Consider the following 20,784-nt stretch of genomic DNA (forward strand, 5'->3'; position numbering starts at 1 on the left):
TTTCGAAAGTGAAACTGCCATCTAGACGGGGTTCTTTCGAAAAAAACAACCCTTTTTCGAAAAAACTGTAATGCCCCCAAAAATGAGGTTTTACATAAACACAGAATCTCCTGCTTTCTAGGGCACAGGAATCAGATTATAGTTTTAAAATGGTCATTTTATCATCAAAACAAAGAAGATATATTTGGTAAAGCATACTTAGTGCTAGGTGTTACAGAGGAACTGAAAAAAGGCAGATTAAAAGCACAGATAACTGCTTCCCTGCAATTCATTTTAAAAGTTAAGGGAGGGGGGGTCAGTGTACATAAATCAGCACAGAGGTGTTCCACCAAACCCAAAATTAAAGCAAATAACTTGATCACACCTAATTAAACATTCCTTATTTACTTTCTTATCTGTTGTTCCAAGGATCAGTCCTTTTCTTAGGTATCGATATTGCTGGGAAATTCATGCCATGTTCCTAATTAACTCATCTCTCCCACCTCTTGCTCTGCTTTCACAAAAGACTGAAGCATGCAGAACCTGTTTCAACTCAAATTTCACATTCTCTTCCCATTGGGTCTCCTGGCTCCATGCCGACACTTCCTGGAGATTCTCAGGCAACCACTGTTTCTGGGTTTAACACCCTTTACAGGCAATTTAATTATCTGAATGGCTAGGATGACTAGAAAAGGGTAGTACTAAGGATGTTAAATTTAGATTAATGAACTAATCAAATAATCGATAGAATTTGGATCAACTATTCAATTAACCGATAAGGGCACCTCCACCTTTGAAATGTAGCAAAAGCACCACTGGCTCTTGCTACATTTCAAAGGAGGAAGCGCTGCAGGGAGCACAGGGCCAGAAGGAGACTCAAGCAGTCCCTGAGTGCTTTGCTTTTGAAGCAAAAGCAAAGAGCATGGAGAGCATAGAACCAGAAGAGGACTCAAGCAGTCCCCCGCTGGCCCCCTGCTTTCTGCTTTTGTACATTTCAAAAGCTAAGAGCACAGGGAGCACAGAGCCAATGGGGGACTGCTTGAGTACCCTGCTCACCCCATGCTCTCTGCGGCACTTCTGCTTTTGAATTTCAAAGGAGGAAGCGTCATCAGTTCCCACGGAGCCCCTGCCATACTGGAGATGGTGCTTGGGGAACTGGCTTTTAAGCTGGCTCCCCCCAGCACCAGCTCCTGCTCCCTCCCTTTGTTGTCTCACTATGATAGAGGCAGCAAGCAGGGGAGAAGCAACTAGTCCCTTACATCCCTAGCTAATACCCCTCCAGTTCATCACAGATCCCGTTACCCATGGAAGTGGGCTCAAACAAGCTCTGGCTTCAGTCCCCACTCCTAGATCATGTAATAATTGTTATTGTCAGAAGGGAATTGTGGTGCAATACAGTTTGAGAACCCCTACTGTATAGTATGAGGAGAAAAAAATGCAAAAGGCCAGATTGCATACCCATGATGTGTTTCAGTGCTGTGCATGGGCTGCTGATTGAGGGGAGGCTAAATGGGCAACTCTCCCCCAAACATGGCAGCTCTCTGTTGGGTCTGCTCCGGCACCAGCAGGAAGAGGTGCCGTGGCAGAGGAAGAGGTGCTTCTCAAAGTCTGTCCCCACCAAACTGACCCTAGCAGCACGGATCAGCCATATCTGGGAGACAGACATCCCTCCTCCAGCCCAACTCAGCCTCACTGAAGCTCACCTCTTATCTAGCCTAGAGCTGTTGCAACAAGAGAGGACTGGGGAAGCCTGTACTCAGATCCCCTCATCCCCAACCCTATCACAGATTGCACACACCCCGCCACAGCTTGCACCCCAACCCTCTGCCCCAGCCCTGCCTCTTCTGCCCACAGCCCCACCTCTTCCAGGGGCCTGGAACCAGCTGTTTCACCCTCCCCTGCAGCTCCATCTTCTCCAGGGGGGCCAGCAAATCTGTCAGGAGCCCTGGGTCCTTGGTCATAAGGTGGGTAGGCTTCTCCTCTGGCCATTTGGCCTGTGCAAGGTGGGCATCTAGACTGTGTCTACACTGGAGCGACCTTGCGCCAAAGCAGCTGCTCTTACACAAAAACTTTCTGCCTGTTTACACTGGCCGTCTGTTCTTGCACAAGTAAACTGATGTTCTACTGTATAAAATCAGGGCTTCTTGCCCAAGATGCTATGATGCTCCCACTCAGGAATAAGCCCTTTTGTGCAACTGTACTTGCCCAAGAGGCCAGTGTAGACAGGCAACATGAATTTCTTGCGCAAGAAAGCCCGATGGTTAAAATGGCCATCAGAGCTTTCTTGTGCAAGAGAGCATCTACACTGGCATTGATGCTCTTGTGCAAAAGCACATGCCAGTGTAGACGCTCTTGTGCAACTACTTTAACACAAGAACTCTTGCACTAAAGAGTTTTTGGCAAGATCAGGCCAGTGCAGACTAGCCTCTGTATTCGCCCAAGACATGACTGGGCTGCCTGAGTCACGTGACTTGACGACAAAGGCGGCGCTGCTGCGAGACAGGCGCCTTCTACCAGCCCCAGCTTAGGTGCGTCGTTCTACCCACGTGACAGGGCCTGCCAGCGGAAGCGCGCAGAAACGCCGCGCCGCAGCATGCACCAATCCCGTGCGGGCGCCTGAAGCGAATCCGCGACACGCGCGCAAGGCAAGACCTCCCACGAGCAGGCCAGCGCCAACTACTGCTCCCGGGATGCAGTGCGCACATCCGCCGGAAGTACATGGTGCTTCCGCGGCGACCTACCGGAAGCAGACGGTAACGTTTGTTTCTCGCTAGGCTGTGGCTGGGGTTGTCCGCGTGCCGCTGCGCCCGGCTCCACCACGGTAACGGGGCCGGGGTTTGTCCCGCTCGGGCAGGTCCCAGAGTCATCGCCGCGCGCCCAGCGTGTTTCCCCGCCTCCCGGGCCCGCGCTGAGCCTCCTGCCTCAGCGCCTCTTCTCCTGCCCTGCTCGTGCTCCCAGCCCGGCGCCCGCCGCTGAGCCGTGCAGTCCCGGGCCTCTGCAAGCGCGGGCAGCGCTCCGTCCCCGGCTCCTGTGAGCTCGGAGCCTGCCGGTTCCCTTAGGTGGCTTCTGCTCTGGTCACCGCGCACAGCGGCCTGGCTGCTGCAGACACGTGCCCAGAAATACTTTACTGGAGCGCAGAGGTTGATCTTGCCACGTGTTTTATAGGCTGCAATTTCTTGAAAAGAAACAAGCACCAGTGTGTCCATTATAGTTCACCGTAGGTATCCAGGAGAATGGAGCATCTGTGATCTGTCATAGAATTGAGCCTTTTAATGTGTCAATGAAAGTACTTATTTAAAAAAAGAAAATAGTAGAGACTACAAATAATTCTTATCTTTATTATATTCATGTAATATGTAACCGATTTACCTTATTGGTAAATCTGAGGCAGAAACTTTATTACACTCTCGCAGACAAACACTCAATCTCTCACTCCCTCCCTCCCTCTCTCCCCTCAGTGTTGCTCAGGTCCATAATTCAAAAAAAGTTTGTTTTTCTTCATTTAAATCATTGCTTTAGAATGGGCCTCGGGATGAGGGGTTCAGTATGCAGGCTGATCTGGGAAGAGAGCCCTCAGCTCTCTCTCACTGCTTGGTGCCAGGTAAGAAGCACCTCTCCATGGCCCCTATAACTCTAGCAGGCCATAGTCGGGAAGGGGTGCAGGGGTGCAGCCTCTGGCTGGGGCAGGTCCAGATTCATCTGCTCCCTGTGCTCCCCAGCCAGATGAAGAGTGCAACAAAGTATGCACTTACCCTTCATCAGGGAATGATGAGAAACAGCCAGCAATGTCCCTATATGAATTGAGGTGAGGCAGAGACGTTAAAACAAATGTAATAAAGTTAGGGATGTTAGATCTAATTTAACTGAATAATCATGTAACCACACCAAATCCTATCAGTTACACAATTATTCTATAGTCCCTTGGGGCAGGGCCAGCAACCAGTGTGCTCCCAGCCCCGCTCTCCCCGAGAGTGGAGGAACTCTAAGCCATGGGGGTTGGGAGGCTGGGGCAGTCCCAGAGGAGATAGTTGCACCCCAGCCAGCCTTTTCACCTGTCTGGTTCTCTCTTTTCTGTATGGCTGCATCTAGACTGGCATGATATTGCGGAAATACTTTAACAGAAAAGTTTTTCCATTACAAGTATTTCCGCAAAAGCGCGTCTAGATTGGCACAGATGCTTTTGCACAAAAAGTGCTGTTGCGCAAAAGCATCCATGGTCAGTCTAGACGCGATTTTGCGCAAGACAGCCCCAATCACCATTTTAGCCATCGGGGCTTTTTTGTGCAAAACAGTTCTTCCCTGTCTACACTGGCCCTCTTGCACAAGTATTCTTGCGCAAGAGGGCTTTTTCCCGAGCGGGAGTGTGAAAGTATTTGCACAAGAAGCACTGATTTTGTACATTACAAAGTCAGTGCTCTTGCGCAAATTCAAGCGGCCAGTGTAGACAGCTGGCAAGTTTTTGCGCAAAATCTTGCAGTCTAGACGCACCCTATGGTTTTATGAGAAGCAATTCTATTCCATGAACATCCCATTTTTATGGCACCACCAAACCCTTACATTGGTTTAAGTTATGATAAGAGGAAGCTGAATACTGAATTTAGTGGTTCTAGCTCTTACCATTTAGGAATTCTTGAACTAACTGACAGACAAATAAACGTATAATACATAAGTCCTACATGTTCAAAATGAGGCAGTGATCATGCAAGCTTCCAAAATGACCTGATGACCTAAATAAAGGGGACAACCTCTGAGTGAAATGGTTCAATCTCTCTGACTAACTTGTGCATGTGGATCCGTAGCCTCCTGCCCTGTTTCCCTCACCCACCTGATGGCTTCTGGGATATACCCTCCACCCTCACATGCCCTGCAGGTAGAGGCGCCTCTAGTCTAGGGATGTTAAATTTCAATTAATCAACTAATCGAGTAGTCGATAAAGAGTGGGATGGGGCACTTGCTATCCCCACTGCGCCTCTGTTTTTACAATGTAAGAGCCACCCGTGGCTCTTACTACATTGAAAAGGCAGAAGAGCAGCAGAGAGTCAAGCAGTCCCTGCTTGCTTAGGGTTCCTCCACTCTCAGGGAGAGTGTGGCTGGGAGCACACTGGTTGCTGGCCCTGCCCCAAGGGACTATAGAATAATTGTGTAACCGATAGGATTTGGTGTGGTTACATGATTATTCAGTTAAATTAGATCTAACATCCCTAACTTATTACATTTATTTTAAACCTGACACCTATTGATTTCCGGTGACCCTTAGTTCTTGTGTTATGTGAAGGGGTAAATAACACTTTGATATTCACTTTCTCCATACCATTCAGAATTTTATAGACCTACCATAGCCCCACTTGGTTATGTCTTCTAAAACTAACAGCCCCACACTTGATAAATTGCCTCAGATGGAAGCTGTTGCATGCGTCTGACCATTTTTGTTGCTCTTCTGTGATTTTTTCCAACACCAATATTTCTTTTTTTAAATAGGGCCACCAGAAATGCAAGGGATATTCAAGATGTGTGCGCATCATGGATTAAAGTAGCAGTGTTAAGATATTTATTATCTATCACTTTCATAATGTTTCTTAAAATAACATTTTTATGGTTGTATCATTTTTCGTGGTGATAATTCTGGCAGAGTTCCATTGTTATATAACAGTGTTCTTTTAAAAAAAAAATACAAAATCCAAATTTTGTTCAGAAATGTTTTCAGACCTGTTTCTTCTTTTTTTAACACAGCTAAAACAATGACAAACACTGAAAGGAGCCCCAAGCAGCAAATGATTTCTCAGCTACACAATTTTGCTGCTACTGGAGACAAGGTCAGGTTGACAGCACTGTGTAGTCAGTCTCCATCCCTTATCAATGAAGCTGCTGAGAATGGTTGGACAGCCTTGATGTATGCTGCGAGAAATGGCCGCTTCGAGATTGTGCAGATTCTTCTTGAAAAAGGGTAAGAAAGATAAGAGGATCCTTTACATAGGATCTACTTAGGCCCTTCCTGTCTTTCCTATCACTGTACACAGATCCATATGAACATTATTCTTTTCTGAAATTACCTTTTTTGTTGGGGTCTCACTCATATTGGTGGAACTCTCCTGTCTCTTAAGGTTATTTTCATTCTTGAGAATAGCAGTAACAGGGTAGAGCATGAACCATGCCCTAAACTGGTCATTGCTCACCTCCCCTTGCATGTATAAGTTCAGTATATTAAATTGAATAAATCTAAATATTCCAGTTACTTTTTTTTCCTCAGAGCTTTAACATTAGTACAGAGCCTGCTTTTGCATTATAGTGCAAATAGTTCTGTTTCAGTGGCTTTCTTGGCACAGTTGTTGTCTAGTATCTCAGTATTTCTGTGGTATTTTCACTTACATTTCTCAATGCTACATTGCTAGTACTGTTCTCACTGGCAACTGAGTTAGGACAGTACTGTGCCAGACCTTTTATTAGAGGATCTTAATGCTACTTAGTGCTACATTTCTTTGCTTTATCATTTGGCACTTACTTTTCAGTTGGTTCAACTCTTCCCTCAGTGTACCACTGCCTTACTTCTTTTACAAGTGTAGCTTTTCAGGAGACAGGACGACCACTTACTATCTTCCTATCATGTCAGCCCAACAAATCAATATCAAAGACTGACTAGATTGTATATTGTGTTGTCTGCCTTGAAGTCAAACATGGTAGAGCTAGATATGTCTGCTAATATTCTGGGGGTGAACCTATGTCCTGGGGGCCAGATATGACCCCTGGCTTGCCTGGATCCGGCCCCGAGGCTTGTAGCTTCCCCCTGCTCCCTGCTTCAGGGAGCTGATGCAGGCACTAACCACTAGCACCTGATCCCCACTGCAGGGGGAAGGCATGAACCTTGCAGGCTAGTGTCAGGTAAGCTGGGCCAGATCTGACCCTTGAACTCTGCCTGGCAGGGGAAGAAGTGGCTCCACGTTCTGCTTTTCCTCTACCCCCTCACTCACAGATGGGGGAAATTGCAGTGCATCAAAGTGCTACCTGGAGGCTTTTCCACCACTACTCTGGCCATAATTGCAGCCAATAAGAGCAGCAGGGGTGGTGCCTGTTTAAGATCAGAGCAGTTTCTCCCAGGTACTGAGGGAGATGGGTTCTTTCTCCAAGAACGGACTTCTTGAAATGTGTAAGTAGGGAAAAGTTTAGTTAGTTCATCAGGGTTTATTGTTTTCTTTGTTTGGGGGTTTGGAAATCATGACTGAGCTGGCTAATTTTTTTTTCTCTTTTGTAAATAAGGATTATGCCCAGTGATTTTCTCTGAGTCTATGTCACTTCATAGCTAGCTAACACCTAGTCATTTACTATGCTTACAACAGTAGTTTTGTTTTGATTAACCGATATTGGTTGACTGTTGTGTCCTTAAGGTTACGTGCCTAGTTACTGTACAGAGTCCACTGTTCACTGCAGATTCCCTCTGTTTGTTTTTCCAACTCCAAGCAAAATGGAAGTTGAGGGGAGAGCTTTGCTTTGGCGAAAGGATTCCCAAAGGATCTCTTCCCTGGAAAATCATGTATATTGGAAAATCATTTAATATTTTCTTTTAGTCACTTGGGTGGTGGCAGCAAGAAATCAGTGTCTTTTTGGATCTCAGGGGGCCTGAGATCAAACAAGTTTGTCTCTGGGAGTCACAAAGACTTGTTTTGCAGAGTTTATTCTAACTGGCCCCCCATCTCTGCACTCGGATTGTCACATTGGGGAATTGAGCCATAACACACCCCCAGTCCACTCCTGGGCAGCCCTCTCCCACTGAACCCCTCATTTCTACTAGGTTAGGCTCTCCTAAGTTCTGGTGTGCGAGGGGAGTGTGGGGAGCGCCTTTCTACTTCTCATTCGGAGGCCATGTCAGTGATACAGAATTTGTCTCTAAATGATCAAGTAATCCTAATTGGAAAAGGAAAATTCACTATCAAATTGTATGGTTGACTCAATTATTTATTTTTGTGATCTTTTTTCCCCTAGTCTGAAACAGATTATATGTGCTGAAATCCCATGATAGCAAGTACTACTAGGTATTCTGATTTTTTCTATAAATAGTTAAATATATGCCTTATAGCAGTTTTTTTTCCAGCTCTTTCATTTTGTGGACAGCTATGAAAAAGAAAGATGCTTATGTGGATCAGTTAATCTCCCAAAGCATGATTTTAAAATGCTCATTCGGCAGATCTCCCAAAACGGCTTGAAGACCGAGCATCCAGAGCCTTTGCCTCTTGTTTCCAAGTTAGTGAATTGTGATGTCCATAAGGCTGAAATCTAGTTCCATTGAATGAATTAGACAAGAAATGGAGAGTGATTAAAAACAAAAATATTTTCTTAAAAGTAGAAATGTTTTGCTACCAGTATATTTTCCTGATTATTCTTTGATAGTTTTGCCTCCGCATATTCTCACTTCTGGTGTGTCTTTTGGTACCTTTGAGATCCTTCTAGAAAGCATCACCCAGTACAGCTTCATGAGCTCCCTCTTGCAGAACTGAACATTCAGAGCCAAAGGTATGAAAGGGTCATGTGGTCCGTGTGCCTTACTTCTTCCCCTTCTGCAGGGAAACCTGTTCTTTCCAGGCCTGGAACAATTTCTAGGGTTTTGATCCAAAATGTCTTTAATTTCTAATATTGTATTCCATTAAAGTTAATTAGGTAGTTATAAAATATGAGAGAATTATCTCCAAATCCTACTGTCATGTGACACCAGTAGGAACAGAGACATTGTTTTACCTCTGTACATGGCATTCCTGCAACCATTGTTAGAAATCTCTGCCCAATTCAAGAAGGTAGTTGATAAATTAGAGAGGCTTCAGAGATGTGTAAGTAAAGGATTAGAAAAACCTGCCTTCACAGACTCAGAGAGCTCAGTTAGTTTAGCTTAACAAAGAATGTTACAGGGTGACTTGATTACTGTCTGCAAGTATCTACAGGGTGAATAAATATTTCACAGGGGCTCTTTAATCTAGCAGAGAAAGGGGTAACACAATTCAGGAGCTAGACAAATTGAAACTGGAAATAAGGTATACATTTTTAACAATGAGGGTAATAAAGCATTAAAACAGTTTACCGTGCCATGGTGGATTCTTCATCCTGATAATGTTTAAATCATATTTGGATGTTTTTCTTAAAGTAATTCCTTATACTATAGGAATTATTATTGAAGTTCTGTGTCTGTTATACAGACAGTCAAACTAGATGATCACAGTAGTCCCTTCTTGCCTTGGAATCTAAGACCCTGGCACTTGTATTTAGCAAGAGGAAGTGAAAGTGTTGGGACCATATGGTCATTTTATCATCACATTTCTAAATGTTCAGTGCTGTGAAAGAATACATGCATGGCCTCAGTTGGGACTGCTTTCCTAAAGGTCCCCAAAGCTAAGTGGTGATATGGATGTGACTTACAATGAAAATGTCGTCCAGCAAGACTTTTACAGAATCACAGTCACTATGGTAACCATCATTTTTCTTTTCTATTTATAGGTGTGACAGGTCCATTGTCAATAAATCAAGCCAGACTGCACTGGATATTGCTAAATTTTGGGGGTATAAGCATATAGCCAATTTACTAGAAAATGTTAAAGGTGGGCAGAAGCCTTTTTTTCTGCCAAATTATGTAAGAGAATATGAAAATTATTTTAGCAGGACACTTCTGGATAGAAGAAGTGATAAAAGAACAGATTCTAAATGGTTAAACAGAAAACAAAATCATCCAGCTACAATATACATCCTTTTCTCAAATTTAAGCCCTTTGGTCACTTTGGGTGGTGGTGAAGATAGTTATCAGCAGCCTGAAGTCAGGCTTTGCAGACTGTGCCACAAGGATGTAAAGGAATACATGAGTCAAACTGAAGAAGTCACCTTGATATTTCTTGGAGTAGAACTTCAGTTGGCTTCTCTGAATGGAAGAGTTCTGAAGGAAGATGAAGATGATGGACTGGTTGCTTGGTTTGCCCTTAGCATAGATGCCACCTTTGCTGAACAGTTTAAACAGAAACATGAAGACTGTTATTTTCTTCATCCTCCGATGCCTGCATTGCTGCAGTTGCCTGAAAGAGAAGCTGGTAAGGTGTCCAAAATATAACTTTTAGCAACTATCCAGACAGGAAAGTGTGGGATCAAGTCCATGGAAGGACTCCGCTGTTGGTGCCTATTTTTGCTCCTATCCTACTGTTTAGTTGCTTGATCTTCAGCAAATCCTTGCCCAGTTTGTATGCCTATAATAATCTGTAATAATATATGTTTTTCACACAAGAGAGTTTTTTTTGTTTGTTTGTAGTACGTGTTGAGATCCTCAAATAAAAGGTGCAAAGTTTTTTATAGAAATTTCAATTTTAAAAAGAAAAGAAAGCTGGCCAACTACAGCCTCTCCCCGAGTTACGAATGAGTTACGGACCAAACACTTGGCCGTAGCTCGATCCATTCGTAACTTGGACCCCACTGAGTTACACACAACTGCACTGTTTGTAAGCGCGGGTCACGTTTGTAACTCGGGGACCACCTTTATGACCGCTCCATGGGAGCTTTGGTCGTAAGTGCAAACGGTTGTAACTCGACCGTTCGCCACTTGGGGAGCTGCTGTAATACAGGCAAATTGTGTTTTTTCCAGGGATATATATAGATCCATGACCAGACTTTGTCACTAGCTGCCACTGCTTGTACAAAAATTTGCCTACACAGGTGAAAGATAATAATGTGTGCAAAACCAGGCAATAATATTCCAAGTGTATGCAATATCTGTGGGGAATATATTGTGTTTAAGTTTATGAATGGTTTATATAACACTGTGGCCCCAGGAGTTTATTTACTTCTATGTGGGGAGGGTTACTACTGCTTCATCAGGAACTAAAAACAGTAGGGGATGATTAAGGTAAATTACTTAATTATAAATATCCCCAGAGAAGTGCTATCCCTGGGAAGATTTTTCATATACAGGCAGTCCCCGGGTTACATGGATCCGACTTACATCGGATCCCTACTTACAAACGGGGTGAGGCAACCGTGCACTAGCTGCTTCCCCCCAGCAGACTAGGGAGACGGGAAGCTAGCGCTCCCCCCCCCCCCCAGCAGACCAGGGAGACGCGAAGCTAGCGCCCCCCCAGCAGACCAGGGAGATGCGGAGCGGCTTTTCTCAGCAGACACCTCAGCTTGAGAATAAAGGACTGAGGGAAGTGAGGTGTGGGAGAATAAAACTGAGCTCTGGAGAAATGTTTGGCTACAGTTTCCCCTACAATATGTACCAGTTCCGACTTACATACAAATTCAACTTAAGAACAAACCTACAGTCCCTATCTTGTACGTAATCCGGGGACTGCCTGTAGTAGGTCAGATTGGATTTTCCAGAAATCAGCCGACAAAGAGCTTTTAATATAAATAGACTGAGTTTAAATTGATTCAGGACTATCTTTCTGAACCAGCAAACAACAGGACCATATATCCATGTTGGGCCCCAACCAAGGATTGGAATGTCTGGACTAGTAGGGCCCCATAAGACTGTTGTATAATGTTTTCTTTATGTTCTTTCTCTAATACTTTTATCTTAAGAATAAATGCACGTGCCTAGAAAAATCTCTTATAGCTGTTAGTAATAACATTGTTCATAGCCACTTGAAGAGAAAGCAAAGCACAAGTGTTGGCCTTTAGTCAAAACAGCTTCTTAGGATATTGCAGTGTAAATCAGGGAGCTGTGCAGCCTTAATCTTCCATCTGGAGGGAGAGAGATGTGGATCTTCCCCCAGCTGGTGGCTGGAAACCTAATGTTGGTGCCATCTAGGGACCACAGAAGGCAGAACACAGTTACAATTATCGTTAAGCTGTTATATCCTGCACTCGTGTAATTAACTGCACAGGATTCAGAACAATGCAGGCATCAAGTTAACATAATTACAAAGGGAAAACATATAGGGGAATTGGAATAATATGAGATTATCAAGAGAACATTTTGAGTTGTGCTATTAGTTTGATTTTCCTGTTGAATTACAAGAATATTCTTATGCTATATATTTTAAAAGATTTGTAGTTTGATTTTATGTGACTCTATCATTTTGATACATTATTTTAAAGGCATAGTAGCCCAGGCCAGATCTGTGCTAGCATGGCATAACCGATACCAATTCTGCCCAACATGTGGCAGCTCAACCAAGATTGAGGAAGGAGGCTACAAAAAGACTTGTTTAAAAGAAGATTGTCCTAGCCTCCAAGGTGTTCACAATACATCATACCCAAGAATTGGTAAGAATATCATAAAAATAAACAATTGTCTTGTATCGTAGAATCAGAAACGTAGGATTGGAAAGGACCTTGATAGGCCATCTAGGCCAGTACCCTGCACTGAGGCAGGCTTAAGTATTATCCAGATCAGAGGTGAGGAACCCAGGGCCCACGGGTTGGATCCGGCCCCCTGCTTTCTTTGATTCGCTCCTTGGGGCCTCCCCCTGCAGCTGGGTGAGTCAGCACTTGTGATCCAGTCCTGTAGCAAGTCTGCCCATGGAGCTGGAACACAAGTACTGGCTCTTCCCGCTGCTGGGGAAAGGTCCAAGCCAGCACGCGAGAGGAGCTTCAGTGTCCTGAGTCAAGAGTGAGTGATAGGTATCTATTTAGGCTTGTTTTGTTTGTGGGTGTGTTTTGTTTTGTTTTGTGGTGGTGGCGGGGGGGGGGGGGGGAGGGAGTTTCTTCTTATTTGGTAACCAGGTCTGTTGTAAGAGTTTTGTTTTGTTTTCTTCTAACTGAGGGGCTAGGTTAATGAGGGTTTGAGGCTTTCTTTGTTTTTGGTTTTTTGCTTCTCACTTGTGTGTGTGTAGATGTGTGGGCAGAGTTGGCACCGGGGCTGTTGGTGGGTAGCATCCAACCAGAAAATATTCCCCACCTCTGAATAGTCCACCACCATCTTCTATAGCTGTTTGTCTAACTTGTTCTTTAAAACATCCAATAACAGAGATTCCACAAGCTCCTCAGGTAATTTGTTCCGGTGCTTAACTGCCCTTACAATTAGGAAAATTTTCCTAATGTCTAACTTAAATCCTCCTTGTTACAATTTAAATCCATAAACAGAGCCAATAGACATACAATTCGTCCCCAAGTAGTTTAGTCATTTAACGAGAGTCATCCGCATGGAAGCATGTCCTCTAGAACTATGGCTGAATCAAGAAGGGATATATGAATATTTAGCATATCTGGTGCACAAATAAGCAATGCTGGCTACAAAAGTCCCATGCAAATGTCTGTTCTCACTTTCTGATGACAACTGTAAATAAGAAGTGGGGAGCATTATCTCAGCAGTTGGCTGAACAAGAAGTAGAACTGAGTGGACTTATAAGCTCTAAAGTTGTTTTGTTTTTCAGTGCAGTTAGGTAAAAAAATATACATTTACATTTCACAATAAAGCGATTGCACTGTAGTACTTGCATGAGATGAACTGAAATAGATAACACACTAGTCGCTTTCCCACCCGTAGCTGTCTCTATTAGAAAGAGGCAGCAAAGTGGGGGGAAGAAAAGAGGGTACTTCAAAGTGACAGCACCGTGTGGAGCCCAGGATCAGCAGGGGAGTCCGCAGTTGACCCCGGGCTCCACGTGGCGCTGCCACTTTGAAATGCTGCGTGGATCACGGGGCCATTGGGGGACTGCTTGAGTCCCCCGCTGGCCATGCTTCCCACAGTGCTTTCGTCTTTGAAGCATAACAACAGCCCTGGGAGAGGTACCCTTATAATCCAATCAAATAGTCAATGCAAATTGTATCAACTATTCAGTTAGTCAGTTAATCTAAATTTAACATCCCTCATTTCAATATGTTTTCAGCATAGGGAAATATGGTCATCCTATTGGGGGTATCTTCAGAATTGGAATTTTAAGCTCTTAAATGTGCTATATCTGTATTTATACCCTGAATATTAAAAAAAGATTATATATGTCTGCAATTTATTACTATATTTTGAGCCTGCGAAAAGTTAAATATTAATATATTTCTTTTACGTACATTCCAGATCCTGTAGTGATAATGCAAGTCCTTCATCCAGATGGGAACCAGTGCCTTTTAGGCAGGCAGAAGAGGTTTCCTCCTGGCTTATTTACCTGCCTTGCTGGATTTGTAGAGCCTGGTGAGATTTTCTTCATGGCTTTAGTGACAATCTATTTTATATTTCTGTCCCAACTTACCCTTGAAATTGCCTGGAGTTTATCAAAAGGATTTTCCTGATTTTAAACAGTACTATACTTTGAAAAGCATGTCAGGAATTTGATCCACATTAGGTCAAGTAAATGTGCATAGTATTTATTATGTGTTTTATAATAAATATTCCACCCACCTTACTTATTATGGATTTGTTTCCTTTCCCCTGATGGTATTTCTGAGAATATATTTGGCCAGGAAGAAACTAAAATTCAAGTAATCAGGACTTCTCATGCTTACAATTTAGCATGTGCTAAAGTGTTTGCAGAATCAAGGCCTAAATTATTGTTTTCAGCAATAATAGTTTCAGGTAATAACATAATTATAAAGAGTGCAACATTTTTACACACATGAGAGTTTCAGCTTGTTGGCATCCCTTTCAGCTGAAACTTCTCCTTTATTGTCTAATTCAGTAGAAATAAACCACTCATTCATTACTGTGAAGTTTTTAGTACAAATGAACAGCAGGGGAGAAGAAGGGTGCTTGACTGCACATGTTAGGAGCAGAGATTATGGCATAACAGTGAATTGCTTGGTTTTTGTCACTATCCTTAAGTGTAATTTAAATGTAGTTTGTTGTAGTGACATTCCTTTGTGTGGAAAAGGAGCAAAAATTATTTCATGAAACACACTAATTTGTTTTATTCACTAAAGGAATCATAATGCATAGCTAGATCCAAAAATTCTCTGTGTGACTGATTTCTGTTGTATGATTGAATGAACCGGTTCAGATAAAATAAGAATTTGAAAAAGTTAAGATTTTTTTTTCCCTCGCTTGTTCTGTCTTCCCCTTTTATCTATGTACGTTATCCAACATTTTATTAATTATGAAATGACTATGAAAGGACTGCCTCTTACCTGGCAGTGAAATGCCCAGTTGTTTAAACACAACCTTCTGCATTAATGAGCTAGTCTCTTTCTAGTCAGAACAGAAAACCCAGATGATGCAGAGTATATTGAGATCTGTATGAGAGAAATTCCAGTAACTGCAGATCCAATTTAAACTTCAGAGAAGGAAATTTTGGAAATAGCTGCAGATAAGACACTATGTTGACTTCTAGGTTATCTACTTTAAGGAGCCTTTAATGATAGAATTTCAGAAAAAGATCAGGAGTTACGTAACCATAATATCTGTGTTACAATATGTTAATTCGGGCAGGGGAGATGGCACTTGCATATCTAAAGCAAAGCAGGAAGAAAATAATTGGTTATTATCCACAGAAGAAAAGGAGCAAGAGGCACTGTCAAGACATAAGAGAGAGAATCCTGAGTTTTATATTACTGTACCAAGTGGTACTTATCACCATTGCGTTTGGCAGAAGGGTGGTGTATTTCTTTGCACTTGAGCTTTTACAAAATAAAGGTGACATTTATTCATGTTTTAGTCATACCTGGCAGCTCATCCTTTTGCTGAACAAAACTCCTTCTTATATGGGAAATATATAGGATACTAGACTTCTGAAGTTTGTAGACCAAGATTTTCAAAAATAAGAGCGAGAAGGTAAGAAAATTAACTGGCCTCAAACGTTACCCATGTACACCAAAAGCTTTGTTGTCTGACACTCATGGAGAATAGGTGTTACTGGTTAATTGAATGTGCCAGATAACAACGCTTATTGCTGTGTCCCCACCCTCTACTGGCAGATCCGACTCCCAGCAGCTTGAGGCAGGCTGAAGGGAAGAAGGCAGCTGCTGCTGATACTGGCTGACAGTGCTGCTGTCAGAAGCCTCGTAACAGCTGGCTGGACAGGCAAGAGTCAGGCACACACGCCTGAAGATGCAACAGGATTGTGGTGGGGACAGTGCTGGTTTACAAAGTTTTCCGATTAAAAGAGTGTTGGATAACAAAGCTTTCACTATACAAATAATGTATTATAAACTCATGCACTGTACATAAGTCCACAGTGAATAAATATTAATGTTCATGCGGGTGGAGTTAAGTTCTGCATTACAATTTGAGAGAGAGAAATTTAGTGTGTGGTATTTTTGATTCTTTATATGTTATGAGGTGCAAAGAGAACTCCTTGAAGAGATGAAGAATGTGTATGAGTGGGTAATGTAGGCATGGGTGTGAGTGTAGTTGAATATCCACCATCTTTTTACTGTTGAATGACATATTTTGAAAGACTTAGTTAATTTTTAAACTAACTTTTCACACTGTTATAGTCATAGTGGAAATCTTAAGTTAAAGCTAACAAAATTATTTACTTGTTAGCAAATTATTACTTGTTTCAAAGTTAATTTGAAGTAAAGTATGTTATTTTCTATATATGTCTCATAGTAATTTCAAGGAGTAATGGTACCTATACATAGAAAATATACATTATGATTGGTATTCTGATATTTTTATAATTTTTATGTTATTTTTATTCATTTTGAAAATGTTGCTTTGGTGCCCGCCTTTCTTTTATTGTGCTTCGGCTTCTCACACTTCAGATCTGTGTCTTAATCTGGGAGCTGCAACCCTGTAGATAAATGTTCAAGGCAGTTTTAATTCTTTTGAGTCACTTCAAAGCACAAAATTTAATTCTTGCTGGGAGAATTTTCATCGGATGCTTGTTCTTTGCCCTGTTTGATTAGGGGAAACAATAGAAGATGCTGTTCGAAGAGAAGTAGAGGAGGAGAGTGGAGTCAAAATTGGTCATGTTCAGTATGTCTCTTGTCAACCATGGCCAATGCCCTCCTCCTTAATGATTGGCTGCTTAGCTGTTGCAATATCTACAGAAATTAGAGTTGACAAGAATGAAATAGAGGATGCCCGTTGGTTCACTAGAGAACAGGTAAAGTTCAATTTAATTTCTTTCTCTTATTGATTGTTCTGTGACTGTATCTGTTCTAGTGTACAATAGGGATGCACTCTTTCAGCAAGTTGAATAAGTGCTTATATGCCTTACATCATACAGTGATTATTTTTGTAATTGTAAATTACACACAGCCAGTGAAAGGTTGGCTCATAAAAGACTGCATGGTAATTCTGTGCAAACTGCAAGCCTATTACAACACATTCTTGCCATGGTTAATTATTCAGTGCTTCTCTTGGGGAAGAATCTGTTGATTATTCTAATTCCTTTCCATTTATTTCTTCAGATTTTTCATACATCTAGATACAAAATGTTAACCAGCATTCATTTTTAGGCTTTTTCTTTTTAAAAATATTAGAAATATTTTTTATTTTTGAGAGACAGAAAAGGATTTGTTATTTTTTTGGCATTTTTTTATACAGTTGTAAACCCCTGATCTGCAGTTTACTGTGCAGCACACTTCAGGATCATAGTCTAAATGGGTAAAACTAAAAAACTAATGAAAAACTCTGTTGAAGGAATTTTAAACAAATATAAAACAAATACATGAGGATTTTGTTGTTGCTGAATTGCTTCTCCTACCTTTTCTGTTGGTTAGCATTATATTATTATATATATATATATTTATATATACTTTAAACTGCAAGTTCTTTGGGGTGGGGTCCTTGTCTTCTATATGTAAAGCAAATGTGTGTCTGTGATGTTCTATAAATAACAAAAACTTCATTCACTGACAGTAAAGGTGGCACCAGGCCATATTACTCCATGTAAAACCTTAAAAATAGAAGTTAAGGGGAAAGATGTGTGCATTGTTTTCTACTTTCATATTGCTTTCAATTCCATCTTCCTCATATCTATGGTCTGTTTTTATTATGTAATTTTTCACTGTCTGAAGTAAGGATGTAAGTGACTAGTCGACTGCTCAAGTATATGCTTATCACGTAGTCGAGTAGTGGCTCAACTAGTCGCTTCCCTCCGCTGCCGCTCTTAGAGAGAGACAGCAAGTGCAGGGAAAGCAGGAGCTGGTTTTCCCAGCACCATCTCCACGGGGGAGGGGAGAAGGGTTAGGGTTTGGGAGAGGAGGGGAGCAGCTTTTAAGCCAGCTTCCCATGTGTACCCCTTCCCTTGCTGCTGCCTTAGATACAAGTCTTGAGCAATAAGCAAAAATTCATAGAAGCCTATTAAAAATAATAGGGGCACCTGACTACCTGGAAGGGGCTGACAGTCCAGGGCCACCTCAGGGCACAGGACTCAAGTGAAAGTCTCTGAAAGTCACAGAATCCATCGCTTCTGTGACAATATCTTGTCCTTAATTTGAAAGAATCTATCAAAAACTAATTTTAAAATACTGCAGATATGTTCATAGCATGAAGTGAGGGTACTTTGTACTAGGGATGTTAGAGTAACCGACTAACTGTTTAACTGATAAGCTGATGCTTATTGGTTAATGGTGTCAGTTAAACTCAGCCGGCTCCCAGGGAGGCAGCGTTGGTGGAGCAGAGCAGCAAAGCCTCCTTCCCAGGAGCTAGGCAGGCAGGGCTGCCCGCTGCTGCCCTGGCTCCTGAAGAGGAGGTTTTGCTACTTATTTAAGCTTTATACTGAAGAGTATAAAGTGTGTAACAATATAGCTACTGAAATTTTCAGTAGTTCCACAGTTATCTGTTTAGCCAACTTTTAACATCCCTCTGTTGTGCATCTTACTGTAATGAGAAGGTAATGCACATTGGAAGACGCAATTTTAACTAGATGTACACATTTCTGGGTTTTAAATTAAATTTGACCACCCTGTAAAAGACCCAGTAATCGTTGCAGAGAATTCAATGGAAACATCTTTTCAGTCTCCATTGACGATCAACCCCACACCCATTGGTAGAAAAAATAATGAAATAGAAAATTAATTTAAAAAATTATAATGCCACTCTATGTATCAGAGAGATATCTTCAACTGGAATGAAAAAAAAAGTGGTACTAAGAGAAGCAGAGAAAATAATTGGAAGCATAAAAAGACTTTGCTGTGAGGAGAAGTTGGAATAAAAGAGAACATGGTAGAGAGTAGGTATGTAAGCAAGTAGGCTTATTGGTTAGTCCGCTACTCACATTTCCCCCCCCCTTTGCTGCACCCCAGCACCATATCCATAGTGCTGCTTCCTTCCCTGTCCCTGTGCTTCCTCCCCTCCCTCTATCAGAGGTAGCAGTGTGGAGGGGATGGCAGGGGAGTCTGTTCCAGAAGCAGCCCCTGTCTGCCGTGGCCCAAGCTGGCCAGGGACAGGGGCTGCTCCAGTCAGACAGGAAGCCTGGTTTGCACTGCATCTGGGATCTACCCCGACTGCGGCTCTGCAGTTTAAATGTACAAGGATCAGGCGGGCAGACAGCCAGGCTCTTACTACATTTAAACTGCAGAGTCGCAGTGGGGGTGGGTCCCGGTACAAGCTGGGCTGCCTTCTCTTATTATCTAATCAAGTAGTCGATAAAAATTCTATCAACTACTCAATTAGCCAATAACTGCTTCTTAATATCACTAATAGAGAGGGCATGTAGAAGTATAAAATAATGAATGATGTAGAAAAGTTAAATCAGGAGCTCCTCTTCACTATTTCATAATACAGAACCAGGGGCAATATTCATAAAAATAGAAAACATTTACAATTTATGAAAGGAAATGCTTTTTAATAAATACACCATGTAATTTCTGCACCTCATTGCCCTGTGAAACCGTTAGTCCAATATCTTAACTGTGTCACCTATCTGCAGAGAAATTTCAAATGCTGGAGCTTTGCAAGTCAGTTTCCCATTAAAAGAGACATCAGTAGCATGGAGTTTAGGAATATTCTTAGAGCAACTTGTTTATTTTAAACAGTATATGCATGTTTTGAACAGAGATGATCACAAATAGCATGAAGGTGATCTCTACTATAAACACTAATGCTTGCTTTTCAGGGAGCAACTCTGCCGCTACGATTTAATTAGCTATTCAATTCCAATGGTGTCTGCCACAGATCCCCAAAAATCTGCATCAGAAAAATAAACAAGATTTTCTTCTCAAACTAAAAGCTTGTTCACACACAAAGAAAAAGGACTTTTAGGTTAGTGTAACAGTGCCATCTGGTGATTCATGCCTTAGCAATCAGCTTCACAAAAAAGTTAAACATGTATATGGTTAATGAAAGTGTATACACTTACATTAGAAGGTATTACAAGAGTGAGTTTGCAGGCTTTAGTGCATAATTCACTTACTACTTGACAGGTTAAAAAACCTTCCTACTGATCTCTTGCACCTCTGAAGCATCTGGTAATGGCCATCAGAGAAATGATAATGTAGATGGAGAGGACCACAAAATCGCTCCAGTTTGGAAATTCCTATATTCATAAAATTTGCATTCCATGTGTTTATAAGATAAATTTACCAACACAAAATCTGTTTCTATTGCAGGTTGTGGACGTTCTCATTAAAGGAAACCAGCATTCTTTCCTTGTGCCACCGAGTCAAGCTATTGCACACCAGTTGATAAAACACTGGATTGGAATGAATGCTAACCTTTAAATGCAAGGAACTGATTTATTTGTGTTAAATTACTGTTTCCAGTGACTGCTAATGTAAATATATTAGAAATAACTGGTTATTTACTAAGGTGTGTGACCACAGTTGTTCTTGAGTTTGTCATTTAGCTCCTGATACATACCTGCACTCAGTGATTCCTTTCAGAAATGTGTTGGAGTGGGCCAGTGACCCACTGATTACCCCAAACCAAAAAAAGTCAACATTAAATTGTTATTTTTCAGGAATTTTTGTAATAGGTGATTTTGCACTTCACTGTACCTCCTTTTATTTCCCAGCACTTGTCTGACC

General features: G+C 41.9%; 1 protein-coding gene across 3 annotated transcripts; it reads left to right on the top strand.

The window, feature by feature from the left end:
• The first annotated feature begins 2,526 nt into the window (after positions 1-2,526).
• Positions 2,527-20,720, top strand: NUDT12 (nudix hydrolase 12). 3 transcript variants are annotated; one of them, XM_006116118.5, is made up of 7 exons: positions 2,527-3,196; positions 5,710-5,923; positions 9,454-10,034; positions 12,034-12,201; positions 13,952-14,065; positions 16,717-16,916; positions 20,368-20,720. In XM_006116118.5, exons 2-7 carry the CDS (start codon positions 5,718-5,720, stop codon positions 20,476-20,478), a joined length of 1,380 nt encoding a protein of 459 aa, XP_006116180.3. In that variant the 5' UTR covers positions 2,527-3,196; positions 5,710-5,717; the 3' UTR covers positions 20,479-20,720. The 3 variants fall into 3 exon arrangements, with proteins under 3 accessions (XP_006116180.3, XP_006116181.3, XP_075788167.2); XM_006116119.5 differs by having other exon boundaries at positions 2,527-2,732; XM_075932052.2 differs by having other exon boundaries at positions 2,528-2,800.
• Positions 20,721-20,784: the final 64 nt, after the last annotated feature.

The sequence above is a fragment of the Pelodiscus sinensis genome, chromosome 6 (assembly GCF_052426305.1).
Source record: "Pelodiscus sinensis isolate ZL-2025 chromosome 6, ASM5242630v1, whole genome shotgun sequence".
Classification (NCBI taxonomy): domain Eukaryota; kingdom Metazoa; phylum Chordata; order Testudines; family Trionychidae; genus Pelodiscus; species Pelodiscus sinensis.